Genomic DNA, 19,442 nt, shown 5'->3' with positions numbered 1-19,442 from the left:
TTTCATGGAGAAAACACTGAATAGCATCTGGCTATAGCTGCAAAATAACTGCATGGGCTAATGTTCCTCGTTTGGAAAGCCATACTGTAAAGCTTTGCTGTTTGAAGCTTTTGGTGTTGCTCACGCACATTTCTCCATTAAGATATGGGAAACAATAAATAGAATAAGGATGACAGGGAATACAATTAGTACTTGGATGTTCTGACTCACAAAAACCTAAACAAATACAGTCAAAAGGTAAGTACAGTACTATATCATAATTTGGAGAACAGTGATAGATGTTAAAAGTGATTACTGAACAATGTTATTTAATTCAAGTAACAAGCGAATTACAGTAAATGCATCATATCTTAGAGTTCTCACAAATAGGAAGCATGTGTATCATAAGGAGGGTTCTGGCTAAAAGTGAAATTACTAAATTTAATAACTGAAAAATCCACTCAAACTCCCCTACTGTACTTCCTGGTCGCTTACATTATCTGCAACACCCAGCACCTAGAGCCCTCTAGTGGTGAAAACATCAGAAGCACTGAGACAAATCTTGAATCGTTTCCTTCTTGTTCATCATCCTCTCCTCTTCATGTCCAACTTCCAAATTTTAAATGTTATTAATGTTTTAATAACTGTTATTCTGACAACTATTCAATAAGCAGGCCAGATATCCCTTTTTATTTCACTTTCCTACAGTATATACATGTTTTACGTGACATATTTTAATTCATGTACCATATTAAACTGTTATATATATTTGTTGTGCTGTCATATACTGTAAACATACACTGCTTACTTCAGCATCCTTTAATTGTGCCACCTTGCATTGATCTGTGCCTTGGTGCTGATGTTTTTTCTATCTTGTATGGCTGAAAAATAAATCTGTCAAAACACAAGACCTTATCTGGATTTCCATCCACAAAGATCCCCTTCAATGCTCTGTCTTTAGCCAAGCATGAGTCTCAGTGTTTGGCACACTATCAGCGCTGTAGTTGTTGCATGAGTGTTGAATTTTTTTGCTACCAAGTAGAGTAGTAGATACGTATTCACCCTAGATACATGTAAAAGCTAGAGATGGTGGGATATGGTAAAGTAGGCTAAGGAAAAATAAATGAATAGAGCAAACATGGTGAATTTATATTCTTTACTATCAAATTCAGGCAAAATGGTCACTAAATATTGCCAGCTTTGTAAAATCAATGGTTAATAAATACGGCAATAGAGAGCTGACGTGCCGTCCTCCTTTCAAGCTAACATCTGTTCCACTCCTCTCAGACAGAGAACATATTTTACCATATAAGGTTCTTTCTTTGGTCATTAGATAAAATGAAAAGATGCTCATGTTACTGTCTGGTACAGTACTTGATACCCATTTAGCTTAGAATATAAACAGAGATCTTCAGCATCATGTTTCTGCTTTTCTGGAAGATGCCAAAATACATCCATCAGGCTGAGGCCAGTGAAACAGAGGCAATCCTGAAAGGGGGACTGAACTAAAACAATACTTTAAATAACTCAACAGTTGTCATAAAAAAATATAAACAGTGTACATGAAAATTATAAAACACAATGTCAGGTCCACAGTTACTCAGACTGCATAGAAAATGTCCACTGGATTAAAAAATGGTGCCATGATTGCTATCAACCTCAAAAGGCACCCTCAGTCCATATCAGCAGCAGTTCCATGATAATGTGGTTCAGTTTCTTGAGGCATATTTTTATAATAAATAGTTCCTGAGAGCAGCAGCATATTCAGATGCAGCACTGTGCAAATATCAATTACTGCTAAGTATCATCTAGACTCATAACTGAACTTCCCAGAGGGTCCTGCACACCAGGTATACTGTCAGTAGACTTCCCCCTTTCACTCCGACCATCTTCATTTGCTTCAGACTTCCAGCTTTTGATGTTGCTCATAGATATTTCCCCTTTTGGACATGAAAAACAAGAAAAGGGAAAGATTATTAACAAACCTCACTTACTATACAAAATAATGCAGATTATTTACAAGAGCCTTCGAGACATAGAGATCTCTGTGCAATGTGATGCAATCAAACACTCCTGTGATCATTTAAAAGTTTACCCTGTCAGAGAAGTGTTGATTGAACTCAGTTGTGATGAGGCTGTTATCTGTGGTCTGGTGTTTGATTGCGTTATATTGAAACATGGTGACTCCCAGCCTGTTTTTGGGAAGTGACCAGATGTTTGTGAGCAGTGAGAAGTTTCACTAAAGAATGATTCTGGATGATTCATTTGAAGCCCTGAGTAGGTGTTTCTTTTTTTTTTTTTTTTATCCAGTTGAAGCGTGGTAAGATGTTTCTCATGTTTTGGATCTTCTGTCAATGTGAATGAAATGGAAACCATGCGGTGAACAAGATGTTCAGTCAAATACTTACTTGTTGTGTTCTCTGTGGGACTTTCTGTACCATAATGGAAATCATTTTCTTTTTCTGATGTTTTCTTAAAGTTTTCCAACTAGACCAAAAACAGATTTTTAATGCAACACTACCCATTTTATCCATATAAAATTATTGAGAAAAGGAGTAACATGAGTATTTTTGCTTACCTCATTGCAGATTGACCCTGAAAATCGGCTGGTGAATGGTCCTTTATCATCAAATTTGCATGTACTGCAGAAAAAAAAAACAGGCATTATTTTTCTCCACAAGATCAGCTTCAAGTATGACGACTAAATGTAAGGAATTTGTTTTACCTTGAACACTGTGACAGAGCTGGCTCACAGTTAATTGAGCTCTCTTGATTCTTTAAAATAAGGGGGGAAAATGAATCATCTCACAGATTGAACAAGTGAATGACAGTGAGATACAGAGGCCGGGTCTCACCTGTGAGGCCTTGTTATCCATTTTCTCATCATGAGGATTTCCTTCTTCAACATCTCCGTTTCTGGCTTGTTTTTGACGTTGCATCTTTACATAATCATATGTGCTTATGCCTTTATGAACTGTATAGCCAAGAAAAGATAAATTGGTGAGGATTACTAGGTGGAGAAAAATATATCAAATGTCTTTCTTACGGATTGTGACTCACAGAGGTAAAAGTGGAAACCCAGCAGATGAGTGAGCAGTGCCAGGCAGCTCATACTCAGCATGACTGTTATGAAGGCTAATATAAGGAGACCAGCTGAACTAGTCTTTATGGGCGCTAATGGTAAAAACACCAGCCACGTCCCATTCTCGAGCACATCTGCAGACACAAGGAGCAAAGAACAAGAACGATTTAATCAACTGATACATTATCAAAGCTATGTATATGTCCTCTATCCAACCACTTAAAAAAAGCTCAATATTGTGATAACTCACTGTGATAGTGTGGATCGGTCCGTAGGCTGTTTGGATCCAGATAGTGCTGGATAAATATGAACAAGATGACAACAAAAAGCAGGAACACACCCAGTGCAGCAGAGCACAGTGCCACAAAGAAGTGCCTGCAGGAAACATTCAAAAACAAATCTTATTTACATGTTTATGGCACAGTAAGACGCAGCAAGCATTTTTTAAATCAAAATCTTACCAGTAGTTTCTGCCACCCACACAGGTGTTCAGCCATTTACAATGATGATCAAAGTCTTCTATGCACTTGTTGCACACACCGCAGTGTTTAACTTTAGGACCACTGCATGAAAAAGGATTATTTTAAAACCATTAAATACAACCTTTACATAATGATATCTCAAACCATAAACTAGACAGAATAAAAAAACAATAACATATTTTACTGTTTTGGATACATACACCTTGATGTCACATAAATAACAGTGCAGGTCCTGGATCACATGGGGTTGCTTTGTCCGGTCAAAATGTGGCATTGGACCAGAATAGTTCTGTTTGGCCCTCATGCCGGCATCTGCTGGATCTATAGTCACAGCTGCAATATGGGTGAAAAAATGTACAATAAACGCCAACCCCATCAGCTGTACGCAGCAAATGTTAAGGAACAGAGTGTCAATATTCAAGAAATATTGCAATATGTTAGTAATAAATATGTAATAAAGTGGTAAATGTATGAACAAGCATACATAAACAAGAAACTGAAAACTGCTGTACACAAGTGCATCTTTTGTGTGCGAGATTAAGTCGGGTTTCAAGAAATGAAGTGTTAAGTGAAGCTTTCAGTTAAATAAACTAGTGCTGTGTTATGCAGCATTCAACATGTGACAAAAACACCACTGATTAGGTCTTTTGGTCTTACGGAGAACAGAAACAGAGGCAGAGTCATGTCTGGTGTGACTGGAGCCCATACACAACAGCCCACACAACAGAATCCTTGTCTTGTTCAGCAGCTCAAACAAAACCGTAGCAGAGACTATAATGTTCGCCCCATATTCAAATCTGAAAGCGCTGCTGCACACTTAACATTCAACGGCATCAACAGCAAGGTTTCAGCTGTGTTAAGGATACAGCATAGACCACATGGTTCCACGGCAAAGGCAGAAGAGGGGTGTAGATGCCAAAGCCGACTATGGCGAAGTAGCTGTACAGCAGCCAGGCGATAACTTGAAAGGCTTGAGGGGGCCACGACCATCCGTTCATCCTGGGAGGCTTGTAGGGGACCAGCTCATTTCTGCTGCTGCCATGCATGGGAGCTGTGCGTCTCAGCCGTTTACTGAAGCAGCTCATCTAGACAGCACAGGGCGAAGAATAGACACAGTCAGTAGAGAAAAAGCTTCTACAAACCCCCCTCCAAACACTACACATACTACTGCTCCAGCTGTGTGTGGCCACATTTGCTGGGGAAATGAGTTAGGGAAATGAGATGGGCTTTATCAGTCACTGTTCAACCCTTTATGGACCTACACTCTGACTGCGTACATTTCAGCTACCAGTTCCTAAGAAACATAATAAATATAGACAACCCTAGTCTAACCTTATTGCTATAAACAGGGTTGACAAAATATCAAACACATGTATCAGTAATACAACCTAACAGCATCCCAAACTACAGCCTCCAAAAAGGCCTTGAAGTTCAGCACAGAATCAACACATTTTCTAGACTCTTTCAACAAAACCTAAACATTATAACCTTCATGTCTCCATTAGCTCTGGTAAATTAGGCCTAAATACTAACTGAGAACTGAGTTTATATTATGAGGCAACAGAGAGTGTCTTCATCTTCACAGATATAATGGCACAGCTGCATACAACTTACGAAGAGGATGTTGTCACATCGCTTACAGAAAACTGCTGATCCAGAAAAAGTTAATTTTGTTTTTGGCTCTATACTGACACAACACTTGAGCTGTGCTAAAACTCTTTTCTCCTTACTAATGTTAGCTTCAAATCTGACAAGAATAGAGAATTGAAGGACATTTTTACATACACGATGAATGAGTTGGCCACACCCTTTAATAAGGTTTTTGCTCTCTATATATATGTTAGCTCGACTTGTGGGTGATATTTTAACCCTGGTTAGTAAAAAACCTCTCTGGCTGCTTGTCTTCCTCACAGTTGTTTTTTGTTGCCTCTGTGAGATAACAAATGTCCTCTGTAGCAGCTCACGACGCATTTGCGTTTTATTCACAAGCAGCCCACTACTTTAACAGCTTAGGAAACAATAAAATCATACCACTGAATACATGTGGAAAAATAAGTTGTTTAATGTTGAATCCAATAAAAATACTTACTTTGCTACTGAATTAATGCTGGATAGCCACCATAAGATTAAAACAAGTGTTCAAATCGAGAGGTAGATTTCCCATAGGCTCATTAGTTTGTCATCCGGACAGGTGTTTCAAAAAGTAAATAAATAAATAAACAAACACGTGATTTACAAACACATAGCGCATAAGACGCCACGGAACAATTAAATAGAAGCTCCTGTTAACGCTGATAAAATGCTCCAGTGTCCTTGGGGTTTGTGTCAAAAGGACGAGTCAGAAGTTGAATCAACTCACTCAGCAGGTCTAAGCAGCGCTATGGCAACTGTGCTGCTACGCATGCGCACAACAGCTCTTATCCTCAAGCTGCCCAGCTTTGTGTTGTGGCCCCTTCACACACGGAATAAATACACATACAGCTTTCCTTAAATAACAAACAAAAAAACACGCCCGGTTCTTATCAGCTGAAGAGGCGGCCGCAAGTGCAGATATGCAAATGACACTTATGCTATCGAAAATAAAAACACTTCTTTCACTAAGCTTCTATCATACATTTTACATAGCGCAAACTATATATTGCATGCATAGTGCATTACTTTCACTTCCACGGTGTGTCTTCTTTACATATATATCCTGCGACGTGAACGATTGCTCATTTAGGCGTGTAAGTCTTACTTCTGCTATAGAAATCTGAGAACTCTGCTGTGCTGCAGCCAGACAATCTTACAACATCCCTGAACTGCAAATCGGAGAATTACTAGCAGACAGTTCCTACATTTGCAGCTGCTCTAAAAAAACGCAGCTAAAGACCATTAATTTCCTTATTGAACCACACACATTTATAAATACAGGTGCAAGCATTTATTTTTCAAGTGTTGCACTCATACAAAACAATACAATTAAACTAAAAACAGGCTGTACAATCATATTTCGTTTGTAAAACAGGTCAGAGGTGGCTGCTGTCTCCATGGTGTTTGAACAGTCCAACAACAAGTACCCAGTGCTGTTAACACCAAGATGACAAAACAGCAGTGTGTGTGGTCAGCTGTTGGCTGTGTTCTCGGACTCCGGAGATTGCAGGAACTCGTAGGGATCATGAACCATTTCAGACTGGTCTCCAACACCCAGCTGTGATGGGCTCCCTGTGGATTAATAAAAAAAACATTGTTCTCAGGTTATTGCAGTGGTGCTACTATTCTGTTATGAGCTAAGAAACTGCAGTATTATGGCTTGTTAGGATAATAACAGTAGCAGTGGTCCTTTCTGAGCCCCTAATTTTTCTCTGTCGCTCATATTGCAAATACCTAAGTGATGCTGATCTCTCTCCGAGGCGTTGGATAGGGACGACAGGTTGGACGAAGGTCTGGAGCCGACTCTGTCGACCTGAGCCTCTTGAAACTCCTGCAGGAGCTTGTCTGCATCATCAAAGTGTTGCTGGCCCTCGTCGTTCCCGGGCTCTTTCTTCACTGTTTTACCTGAATAAAGAAAGAGAGAGGATAAGATCACTGTGGGAAATTAAATCAGGAAATCGCACCTCTATCCAAGTGAGATTCTTGCTTGCAGATACACATCAAAGGAAGGAAGGAAAAGTAATGTTGGTGCTGTACTAGTAACATTTGAACAAATGCAGCCAGAATGCAACAAATTGCATCATGACAGATAAATGCAACTGAAGTGTGTTTTGAGCTGTTTTGTTTTATCCCTAGGATAGCTGAACATTACAAAGATATTTTCCTAGAGAAAGATGTGCTACTCTGCTCGAGTTTTATTGGTATTTAGATGTCAACATGACTATAATACCTTCTAATAGAGCAATATCAAATATTTTACTGCTTTTATGCTTCCTCTGACTACTAGCATTATAGCATTAATTTAATAAACCTTGCTCATCTCAATGCCTTAACCACATCATGACTGGTTTATTAGCTTAAATGTTGAGAGCTAGAGTGTTGATGAGGATAATCACCTAATGAGTTCAGCATGGATATATCCAGAGACATATCAGGATAGTTCTTCATTGACATGAAGTCTAGCACTGAACTGCTCTCTCCCAGGCCAGGGCCATCTGCAACCTAAACAAAAACACACAGCATGAATCACAAACAAAACATTAAACACAGCTACTTGAATGTGGTTTTTCATTCAGTGAACTACAACATACCTGTATGTCACAGATGTTACTCTTGTTTTCATCAGGTTTCAGCATCATATTTCTTTTCTGAAAACAAAGCATCATTAACATGAGTAAGCCTACATGCAAAATGAAACAAATTATGGTAGAAGATAACCTCACCCTGGATAATGGATATAGAGGGTTAAAGCAATGTGTGTAATAATGTCAAAGTCAAATACCTGTCTGACTTGATTGACAGCTTTGGTGTGATCATCTGCGGTCATCTTGTCCAGAAGCCCGTCGACCCAGCGCTTGGTGACACTTCCACAACCCTTGACAAACTCCTGTATGCTACGAGTAAAAATCCACATTACAGGTTGAAATGTGAGACATGATTTTATCACTACAGAATGTCAAATCTAAGTTTTATCATGACAATGAAGTCACCTACCTCAGAGCACACTGTACCCCTGTGTCATCTCCGTAGGCTGAATAGAGCATGTCCATCTCATCAGATAGCAGGTCTGGAAAGACAGAGTTCTTCTGAAGGCTCTGAATGTTGTAGGCACTGCTCAGGAATGTCACTACAGAGAAAATAATGCATAAGTGACTACAAGCCCAAGTGGTAAATGTCATTATCTGAATTAACTTAACAAAAGTGCACTTTAATAATGTACCTTTGTGTCTCCTGTCATCTTTGAAACCCAAGGTTGTTAATCCAGGCAGAAGTTTATTTGACAGAGAACTCAGGTCCACTTTATGGGTCTCCTCTTCTGCAAAAGTGAAGAAAGATTAAGTTATTTCCCAGATATCATAGATTATACTCATCAAGTGCACATCTTGTGAGAAAATAATATGATTTTAAAAAGAGGTTAAAGTGCTATCAAACCGTCTGCATCAGGATCAAGTTGATTCACAACAGTGTATAGAAGATTGTCTGACTCTTTACGTAAGTAGCCCATCTGAAAACACGGACCAGAGATAACATACTGTAAATACAAACTGACAAGATGTTCACTTACATGCTCCAAAAACGTACCCCAGTCATGTAAGAATGTGTGAAAAGTACATAGGGGTGGAAACAACATAATATTAATTTATAGAACAGTAAATGAAGTGGTAAGTTAACAGGGAAACCTTGGAGTTTGGCATGTATCTGTTGATCCGATCCCGAGCTTCATCAGCAGAATGTTCAACCAGAGCCAGAACATGCTCCTCTGCTGTAGTGTCAGTCAAGCTGCAAGCGTTTCCCTCTGGCTCAAACAGGTAACTGAGAACACAGGAGTGGCAATGTTACTATGCAGACAGGGTGCTGTATAATACGATTCACAAAGCATTAAATAGAGCATTAGAAATGCCCTCTTGCCTTCTTTGAATATGCATAATTACCATTTTATTTCATCAAAAATGTATTTTTAAATCTACATATCACAAAGACCGAATACCTGATGACTTCCTTCATGTCTTTGACTGGTTGTTTCTTGGACTTCTTCGCCGATTCCACTGGGATAGGGATTATCTCTGGAGGAGGTATATCAGCTGCAAGGTCTTCATCTCCCAAAATGGCTGCCTGCTGGGTGAAATCCATATCCTGCATGAAAGACATGCTGCGCTTCAGAGCCAAAAGACGCTCCTGTACACAGAGCAGAGGAGAAATAATGGCAACACTTAACTTCATCTGTGTAGCTGGCAATGTATGAATGGACTTGGACAGGACATTAAAAAATTCACCCTAAAATAACATGTATATTGATTTATGACAATACAATCAAATCAGAGCATCAAGACTTATATTTATGTTGTCATTGAGATTTTGGAAGTGACTGACTTCCTGAACTCACTTAACTTTAGTTACTACATTTAAATGAGTTTTATATAATCAGAACATGTCATAGCACTTTGAATTTATTTCATTACTTACTGTGGAGCAGTGCCATGGTTTGACTCCAGGTGACATCATTACTGCAGTATATCTGTCTGTTCCTCTCAAGAAATTCATTTCACATTCACAAGCTTCATTAATTCACAAATTAAAACTGAGCTGTACAATGTTATAGAAACGTGTGTTAGTTTGGATTTTTTCTTTTCTTTCGAGGATCGACATAAATCGAACACCTAAGTGACTCTTAAGTTTAATGCTCTGGCATATTGATATATTCCATTTAATCAAGTATTGTAGTTGAAGTCACAATTTATGTCTTTGATGAATGGTAACCTGTATGACATGAAAAGTTAGTACAAAGGGAAGCGTAGGACTTATAAAAAAGTGTATCAGTATTTGACAGTAAATGACAGTTAACATGGACAAACAGGATGGATGGTTGTAATATATCATATCATGTTCAGCTCTTCTCCATCATCTCATTACCTTGCTCATCATCTTGAACCCTGTATGGAGCAGTTTCTTGGCAGCCTTGTAATATACCGTCTCTGGTCGGTTGTACACCATGGCATTGTCACACATCAATTTAAAATCTGCCTGAAGGCCAAAAACAGTTATGAGATGAGGTTAGTTTACATGTGCTGTTTTCTTGTACTTAACAATACTCTTTCAAATCCACCCTCTTGATTTTGAAGATAAGAATACATTGAAACAGAGATTTCTCACCTTAAATTCAGTAACTGTGTTGTACTCATTGTCTCCAATCTTATCTTTCATGGTACTAAAGTCCATAGGATGTTTGATGATCATTGAGTAACCAGGAGCGATTGCATCTGTTACTGGAAATGAGAAGAATCCATGGGGGTCTTTCCTGAGACAAGTGATAGACAACGGAGTCCATCAGTGTTATTCATTAATGTTTTAGACTTGTTTAGACTTATCTTTTTAAGTAGAGACATTGTCATCTGAGTATGCCAGGACACATTATCTGTCAGGTCAATGTGATCAATATGAATGGCTTTTGCTCACACTGTGATTTGATGAACCAGACCACATCATAATGTGGCCTGAATCATATTATATCTGCACTTTTCTGCTCACACTCATCTCTTCAAAAGAATAGTATACAATATGGCTTATTACACTCTACAATATTCAGTATGTAGGTGTTGTATGGAATAAACAACAAACTCACATTTTACCATTCTTGGAAGCTTATCAACAGTGGGGCTATTGGAAAGCCATGAAAATCAATAGTGTTTGTCTCTTAATTTCAATGCAATCTGCCAATTGTATGAGACAAACATGTTGCATATAAAGATGACATTTTGGAAATGCAATTGGAAACTTCAGGGAATGTCCAAACTGGAAAAACTTGATCTTTGGGGGAGAATATTGTGCTCCGTAGATTTCATAGCAATGTGCCAATTAGTATCACTGATACTGAATTTATGACCTTTTTTTGTGCACGTGTGCTACATGGTGATAGAGAAAAAGGCGTTCCTCTCTTAACACTAAGATTCATCTTCAGGGAGAGGTATTGACTATGTTTTCTGGGCTGCAATCCTGTCTGACTCTATGTAGTCACACTTGTGTTTGGAAGTGGCACTCATCCTTTACTCTTTATGATTCTGTGTCTTTAAAGTATCAACTTCTGATCTAGTTAAAACCCTTCAGCCATTGCAGCCATTAGACTTAATCAGTGTTCATCACCTCTGCAATTGGCGCAAGAAGTGCTCCAGCAATTGTTGGCGAGGAGTGGATTCATTCTCTGCAATGATAAAACATTAAAAAAAGCAACGATGTATTAATATTTTTGAATGATTGCAACTATAACATGTAATGCTTGCTTGCCACAGGGAATCTGATGTTCTGCCCTTCAAAGGGCTTCCTTGCCTTGTTGTGTCCGGCATGCTCGAACTGGCCTATCTCCTTGCTGCTCTATCTCCACCTTCACAGTGGGGTGAAACTCCTCTTCAGGCTCTATCTCAAACCTCTCTTTCTTCTTTTTCTTCTCTTCTGGCTGATGACAGACATCAGTGATGTCAGAGCAATTGTCAAAATAGTCATTATGAATTTAATTGTCATATATTCAGGCTCAAATTAAAGTTTACTCACCTCTATTCCAATACTTATAGGTTTTGGCAATGTGAAAGGTTCCACAGGCACGCCGCTACTGGCAGCAGTAGTAGCTGCTGCCTCTGATTCATTCTGCTCTCGCTCTCTCTTCTTTCTCTTTTCCTCCTGTGAGATAAAAAACATTTTCACAAAGTACTAGCACTAAACAATGCATTTATCAGCAGGTAAAATGTCCTTTGTAAACAAACCTTTCGTCGTCTTCTCTCCTCATCATCCACATATTTGTCTTTATCCTTTTCAGACTTTTTCTTCTTCTTCTTTTTCTTCTCTTTGTGGCGTTCTCGTTCGTGGTCCGATCTGTCATCATAGTAGCTGGAGTCATGGCCCGAACCAGAGAGTTCTGTCACTTCACTCCCTCCAACTTTGAGCACAAGCTTCAGTGGTTTCTCAAGAGCCTTGTCCTCATAATCTACAAGCAAAACATACAAAAAGTGATGAAAGCAATGTATCAAGTTAAACAATACAAATCAAATTATGTTATTCTGATTCAAATAGTTTCTTTTAACACATATTTCTGCCCATAATAATGTCTTAAAAATTTAATTTTTTAAATCAATCAAACTTTATTTATATAGCAATTTTCATACAGTATAGTGTAGTTCAAAGTACTTTACAGCTGATTGACAAGCTGATAATAAGATAACAAATGACAACATAAATAAAAGGAATAAAAACAAATAAATTAAGACAAACATTGAGACCAATGCACGCAAGACAAATAACAATGATAAGAATGTTTTTTTTAATTAAATAAGTAAAAAATAAATATATAAAATAATTAAATAAGTAAAATAAGAGAGAATGAGGTTTATTAAAAGTTAGAATAAAAAATAGGTTAAAATAGATTCAAAAGGCACAAGAAACGTAAAATTAAATAAGAGACGAAGTTTAAACATGCTGAACTAAAACTAGGTTAAAAAGAGATTAAAAGACAACTTTGACCCCAAGTTGGCTGTGGCTTCAACCTACATATTTTATGTCTAGTATGTTACGTTGTTGGACGTGTTTGTGTTAGTAGCAAGACACCACTCCAAAATCCCAATCCAGATATGAAAATCAGATGCTGCAGAAGCAAATAATAAGCACTCACATTAAAATAATCATATTACATATGAATTTAAAACAAATAATTAAAAGTTGGCGCTCGACAACTTGGGTTATACTTAAGGTTGTTTTTTTTTTACGAAAACAGGGCAGATTTGCTACGTATAAAATTAGCATGAAGCTAACTTAGCTTGAACAAAAGCGGCGAGCTAACTGAATGAATGTAAAAGATGCACTCAGGTACCATCGACTGTTCTCCACTCCGGCTTATGTTTCTTGTGTTTCTTCCCCATTTTCTCTGTATTGATCTGCAAAGGTGTGTGTTTATCTCGGCTGTGTAGCAGTCGTTCCCGTTGAGAAGCTGCTAACAAATGTTGCTACTAAGCGGAAGTGATACCTCAACAACAAAACACGGACTTCCGGTTCAACATATTTAGCGCGGTGATTTCGACTTCACTGTCAGCTTTAGCACAGTACACCGGACCGTAGTTTCTTTAGTGGTACCAATTTGGTCAGTGCAAGTTATCAGTTTGACAACGTGAATGCTGTAAGGTATGGTCTTAGTTTAACTGACGCGGGTTTTATTGTTACTCTTTGAGGGATGTCAGTCACATAAATTAGCACCGTTTTGATTGCCATGCTAAGTTACCGAAACATACACAGCTAAATTAAGCAAAACTGAGTCAGAGTTACAACAGTGAACAGTAGCCAGTAACTCTGTCATTGCTGTTAAAGCTGAATGTTGTTCTGATATGTCAACAGTTTTGCCGGAATGGAGGTGGGAAACCAAAAACAAGAGGTCCATGTGGAGGTCATTGTTAAATCTCAAAGGTGGGTTAGTTTTGGAGTCTGGATTGAACCACAGATCCCCTCATGACTGCAGAAAAAAACACCATTTGGAGGCACACATAAGGTTTAAGTGATTACAACCTCCAATTTACTGAATATGCAACAGGGTTATTATAGTTTTGAAGTGTTCATTCTTTTTTTCAGCTTGTTTGTTTGTTTAAATTTCAGTTTAGATTTAGTTTGTTTAACAAGTGATTAAATAGTTTTAGTTTAGTTTTTATTTAGTTTTAGTTTTCAGGTATTTTCAGGAGAAAAGCCTTGATTTGTGGCTGAGAATGATGGAAGAATGCATGACACCTAATATGGTTTACCAAGTCATTGTTTATTAAAGGTACCAAATTGTGCAAAGCCAATTTATTATTTTATTCTTTAACCATTAACGATGCTCAACCCACAGCAGTAATTATCACCTAGAGCTAAATCAAAAGCACAACTTTAAATGGTCTGCGACAACGAAAAGTAATCTGATTTTATCCACAATTCAGTTTTTTAGTTCGTGTTGCATTGAGGAAATGTTTTTTTAAACTTTATTTGGTTAATAAATACAAATCCATATTATAGGAGTTGGTAACATTACAATATCAGCTTTTACAGGAATTTAAAGTATATAGTATTTAGGGTTGCAAGTAATAATTATTTTCTTGATCGATTAATCTAATAGATTATTTTCTGAATGAGTTGTTTGGTGTATAAAATGTTGAAACTGGTGAAAAATGTTTCATACATCCTCAGAAGTCTAGTTTTATCCCAAATTATTTGATAATTACAGAAGACTAAATAAAACAAAGTATTCATATTTGAGAAGCTGGAGTGAGTTTGGACACTTTTTCTTAAAAAAGACCCAAAGTGATTATTCAATTATCAAAATATATGGTGATTAATTTCCTGTCAATCGATTAATCAGCTAACTGTTGCAGTTCTAATAGTAATGATAAGTAAATAATGTGATTGCAGTTATACTTCCCTGTACTTTGTCTTTTGTTTATATTTCAGCACTGCTAAACTGTCTGAGGTGAAGATACACATTCTGTCTCTGCTGAACCGCCACAGCATGATATTTGGAAACTACAGATGGACGGAATTTGATGATGACTTCCTACGCAAACATGTGGAGTCTGTGGCTATAGTTGATATAGAGGAAATGATAACACAGGTCTGTTATTTTTCTTTGCTTTGTTAGAATTTTCATTCAGTTTTTCATGAAGAAGTAATAATGTTTTTATTTTTATATTTTATTCATTGTCTTCTCCACTCAGCCGCTTGATCTGAAGAATTGCTCTGTCTCCGTTCACATCTTCACTCTGAATGAGGATGGACCCAGCACGCTCAGTTTGGAGGAGGAAGAGGAGCTTTCAGCAGCCAATCACTGGCTACTGCCAGCAGGTGACACTAGACACACTACTAGACACTGAGGAGTACAGCACATTGAACAAAACAGCATGTTTGGAACATTTTGCTTCTTTAGTTGGATGTATTTCCAGTTGAACAATGAAGCAAGACAGGGAAGGATCCTTCTAAAGTGTAAACCAACAGGTTATCATTTAGGCATATAGTGTATTATTCATTATGATTTAATGTGATAGTCAACCCAAAATGTCTTGGGTATGAAACACTGTGTAATCAGTATATTATAAACTAAATGCACCACTTCTGTCTCAATCCTTATGCACATCCTAGTAAGCATAAACCTCTAGTAAAAATGATGATTGTTTTCATTATCAACTAATATGTTGATTGTTTTCTCAATTAATTGTTTGGTCCAGAAAATGGTGAAAAATGTGGGTTTGGATGAAGGCGACATCTTCAAATGTTTTTTTGTCCCCAAATGAAAGATATTTAGTTTACTACAGTAGAGGACTAAAGAAACAGCAAAATATTCACATTTGTTTTAGAAAATGAGTCAAAAAAAGTAATCGATTATCAAAATAGTTGGTAATTAGTATTATAGTTGGCAACTGATTGATTAAATGTTGCAGCTCTAGTAAAAATATGACTGTTTGGAATGTATTAAGATCAGGAAAGGATAATGGAAAAGTGGATTAGGCAGCAGGAGTAGTTTGATTTCTGTGAATGTTATTGTTAGTGGGTTTTTTTTAAATTATTGTTGTTATTCTTCTTCTTCTGCTGTGGAACCTTGAATTTATTATAAACAACTCGACCAAAACCTCCTTTCTCTGTTATGGAGAAAACTAGAATTGTTTTTTAAGCTTTCAGGGGATGAATATGATAAATCAAAAGATGGATCAAGGCGGATTACGAGTTAATGTTTAATTTGAATTCTTTTAATTTGCTTTTAATCTACTGGTAGGGTGAACATCTTTGTCTTTCTGTCTTGATCCTCTGCTACATGAACTAACATGATTTGTCATTGGCTCAACAAAAGTTGATCTTATATGAATATTCCCCTAAAATTGTTTGTTTTAACAGCTGAATTTCATGGCATCTGGGAGAGTCTGGTATATGAGAGTGGAGTCAAAACCCAGGTAAAAACAACGGAAGTTGACAATGAAATGATTACATAACTTTTCTGTATGGCTAAACTTCCCATTGTCTTCATTTTCCCTCAGCTCCTGGATTATGTCACAACAACAATTTACTTCTCAGATAAAAATGTTGACAGCAACCTGATTTCCTGGAACCGTGTTGTGCTGCTTCATGGTAAATGAATCCTACCAGTAATTTTGATTGTTGTTTGCATCAGGTTGTGTATGAAATAATTGATTTATCACTTTGTGTATTCCCACACTCAGGACCTCCAGGCACAGGAAAGACGTCACTTTGTAAAGCTCTTGCCCAGAAACTGTCAATCAGGCTGTCTAGTCGGTAAGAGAATCCCCATTTTAGCGAAAACCACTTCAGCGCGGGTTTACCTGCTCTTTTCATTTCAGCATACACTCCTCTCCCTGCAGGTATTCTTATGGTCAATTTGTCGAGATAAACAGCCACAGCTTGTTCTCAAAGTGGTTCTCAGAGGTACACCTGGCTCTTTCTGTTTTTTTCATGTTTAATTGGAAGCTGTTCTAGATGAAACTGATAATACTTTGGTAGCTAACCATGCCTCTTTGTTACAGAGCGGTAAACTGGTCACAAAGATGTTTCAAAAGATCCAACAACTGATTGATGACAAAGACGCTCTTGTGTTTGTTTTGATTGATGAGGTAAAGATTAGCTTTTAATCAGATCAACATTTATATATTCAGCACAGTCCTTTATTAGGTTTCAGATTAACTTGAATGACACACAATATATGCTTGTCCACTTGGACTCTTCATGTTCAAGAGTGTTTCTACAATGACTGACCTGTTTTATGGTGTGTAGGTGGAAAGTCTTACGGCAGCGAGGAATGCCTCCCAAGCAGGAACAGAACCATCTGACGCCATCCGTGTGGTCAACTCTGTCCTCACTCAATTAGACCAAATCAAACGGTCAGAGAGATTTCTTTTGCAATTTGTGTTTAATTAAATCACACTTTAATAACTGAAGTTTACTGCAATTAAGCCTTAATTGTACATTATTACAGTTATGCTTAATTTTTTTTTTTTTTGCACAAGTTTGTTGTGTGTTGATTTTTTGGCTCAAATTTCAGACATTCCAATGTCGTGATCCTGACGACCTCCAATGTGACAGAAAAGATTGACCTGGCATTTGTGGACAGAGCTGACATCAAGCAATACATCGGACCTCCGTCTGAGAAGGGCATCTACAACATCTACCTCTCCTGCCTGGAGGAGCTGATGAAGGTAACTGAACAACCCAACAGTATTTTTCACCATTTATTTTCACTTACAGAATCATTTACAAGAGTCTTTTACTTCTGTTTTAAAAATTTGGGGCACTTTTTTTAAGAGCTCTACTAGATTATGAGGGATTGCCCTTGTTACAGGAATCACACTAGACTGCATTATGGGAAATGCTCAGCAGGTGGAGCGGCTCTATCAAAGGGCTCTTGAGCAATACACTGAACCCAAATTCCTCTTGTTGGCTCAGCTTTGCATGTTAACTTGTGTTTGAATGGTTTAATGTGATGGAAATTGTAAAGCGCGTTTGATGAATTGTTATTTAAATGCAGTTCATTACATTTGACAAAACACAACACAAGATTTCTTAAAACAAAATTTGGGAACATTGTAAAAAAAACAACAACATTTGACTGTCAGATAATTAGTGAAAGACGGAAGTAGCTCGGGCTACCAAACCAATTTTAGATATTGATTTTAAACTATAGTTTGTTTGTTTTTTCTCTGTCAATACAATCTCAGAAAATTACATTGTTATTCAAATGTCATGTTTTGTCTGACCAGCAATCCAAAACTCAAATATATACCATAATAAATTACCATAATGTATGACAAAGAAAAGCATTAAATCATTGCATTTGGGGGGCTGAAAGCAATGCCTCTTTGGAATATTTCCTTACAAAAAATGTCAAAGATGATTATTCAATTATCAAAGTAGTTGCTGATTAGTTTTCTGTCATTTGATTAATTGATATATCATTGTAACTTTAGAAGTAACGTGCATAAACTACGATTTTTGGACTAATAGAATAATGGCTAATTACTTATATTTATATATATTTTTTGCAACGTGTGTTTTTATTATCCTGACGCACCAGATGTTACGTAGAACCATCTGAGAAGTTGACCATGGAATCTGTTTGTAAATGGTCAGGCACTTTTTAAAAATACTTGTCCGGTGGTAGGATGAACTGTCTGTCCATCACTGTCTTATCTTGCGAGGCAGCTGAATTTGCGATGCTGATTGGAGTCTGACAAGATGGATTCTTGCGTGATGTCGTGATCTTGCGAATCCAGCTGCTTTTTATGCATCACAATGAGACAGTGATATTGTTTAGCTTGATTATCAACATGCTTCAAAAGCATTAACAGTACAAAAGAAACAGTTAATGTAAAACAGTGATTTGATAAAATTGCTAATCCCAGAAGTCTTTGCTTCATGATGTGTGATATGTGCAGTGCCAGATCGTCTACCCTCGGCAGCAGCTGTTTACCATGTTTGAGCTCGAGACAATGGGCTTTGCAAAGAGTGAGGTGTCTGAACACAGTCTGAAGCTGAGGAACGTTGCTATGTGAGTACACTCTCCCATAATGCAATAGCACCTAATCACACTAAACTCTGTGTTTTAGTCACAACATCGAGTGCCAGTTAGAACTGAAACAGCCAGAGGCTAATGCTGTTTCTTTTCATTCCCAGAAAAAGCAAAGGTTTGAGTGGAAGAGCACTCAGGAAGTTACCATTTCTAGCTCATACACTGTTTGTAAAGGTAAGAATTTAATTTTGTTCTACATTGTTCACGAAAAAAAGTTGTATTGTTTTTTAACGTAGTTTGTTTGTCGACAGGCACCAACAGTGACTCTCGAAAGGTTTCTGGATGCTATGGACCGAGCAGTGGATAGACAGAAAGAGGAACAAGCCAACCTAGTCAATGCTGTCTGAACTTATGACAGGGCTCAAAGACTAGCACGTGACTTTTCACGAGCTGTCAAATTCATGCCAGGTTTGTTAGTAGTTCTGAAAACTACAACACTAACATCTTCTTATGAAGCATTGTCAGCTAATGTGGTGCCATAAAGTTAAATATTGGCCCAGTGTGTGAAAGCAACATTGTTTTAACAAATGCTAAAGCATTCCTTCAGGTGAATTTGTTGGTGCTACCTTAAAATACCAAATCCATGTCAGTTTCAGTAGAGGCTTAACAAAGGGCTCCTAATGTTTGAATGTTCTATTTGCTATTAACCTGTTAACTGTTTACTCTGTTCTCACTTTCAAAATGCTTAATATTTTTAATG

General features: G+C 37.5%; 3 protein-coding genes across 5 annotated transcripts; 1 reads left to right on the top strand and 2 right to left on the bottom strand.

Annotated features, from left to right (window-relative positions):
- Positions 1-1,501: 1,501 nt before the first annotated feature.
- On the bottom strand, positions 1,502-4,628 carry zdhhc11 (zinc finger DHHC-type containing 11). Its single transcript, XM_062423012.1, has 10 exons — positions 4,410-4,628; positions 3,744-3,922; positions 3,523-3,624; positions 3,312-3,436; positions 3,040-3,195; positions 2,809-2,953; positions 2,705-2,767; positions 2,558-2,621; positions 2,388-2,466; positions 1,502-1,919 (listed from the first exon to the last, which is right to left on the bottom strand). The coding sequence occupies exons 1-10, from the start codon at positions 4,626-4,628 to the stop codon at positions 1,777-1,779; spliced, it is 1,275 nt and encodes a 424-aa protein (XP_062278996.1). The 3' UTR covers positions 1,502-1,776.
- Positions 4,629-6,451: 1,823 nt separating this feature from the next.
- brd9 (bromodomain containing 9) lies at positions 6,452-13,168 on the bottom strand. 3 transcript variants are annotated; one of them, XM_062422755.1, is made up of 17 exons: positions 13,028-13,168; positions 11,928-12,148; positions 11,719-11,844; positions 11,497-11,623; positions 11,314-11,371; positions 10,327-10,471; positions 10,087-10,197; positions 9,164-9,351; positions 8,856-8,988; positions 8,608-8,680; positions 8,396-8,491; positions 8,170-8,302; positions 7,958-8,069; positions 7,767-7,823; positions 7,572-7,677; positions 6,910-7,080; positions 6,452-6,747 (listed from the first exon to the last, which is right to left on the bottom strand). In XM_062422755.1, the coding sequence occupies exons 1-17, from the start codon at positions 13,074-13,076 to the stop codon at positions 6,647-6,649; spliced, it is 2,007 nt and encodes a 668-aa protein (XP_062278739.1). In that variant the 5' UTR covers positions 13,077-13,168; the 3' UTR covers positions 6,452-6,646. The 3 variants fall into 3 exon arrangements, with proteins under 3 accessions (XP_062278739.1, XP_062278737.1, XP_062278738.1); XM_062422753.1 differs by having other exon boundaries at positions 9,164-9,291; XM_062422754.1 differs by having other exon boundaries at positions 9,164-9,288.
- A 387-nt stretch (positions 13,169-13,555) lies between these two features.
- On the top strand, positions 13,556-19,232 carry trip13 (thyroid hormone receptor interactor 13). Its single transcript, XM_062422496.1, has 13 exons — positions 13,556-13,614; positions 14,581-14,785; positions 14,889-15,015; positions 16,060-16,115; positions 16,200-16,290; positions 16,383-16,455; positions 16,542-16,605; positions 16,704-16,790; positions 16,951-17,057; positions 17,219-17,372; positions 18,609-18,721; positions 18,847-18,916; positions 18,994-19,232. Exons 1-13 carry the CDS (start codon positions 13,556-13,558, stop codon positions 19,087-19,089), a joined length of 1,302 nt encoding a protein of 433 aa, XP_062278480.1. The 3' UTR covers positions 19,090-19,232.
- Positions 19,233-19,442: the final 210 nt, after the last annotated feature.

The sequence above is a fragment of the Scomber scombrus genome, chromosome 7 (genome assembly GCF_963691925.1).
Source record: "Scomber scombrus chromosome 7, fScoSco1.1, whole genome shotgun sequence".
NCBI classification, from domain to species: Eukaryota; Metazoa; Chordata; class Actinopteri; order Scombriformes; family Scombridae; genus Scomber; species Scomber scombrus.
This window is presented reverse-complemented; position numbering and strand designations above follow the sequence as displayed.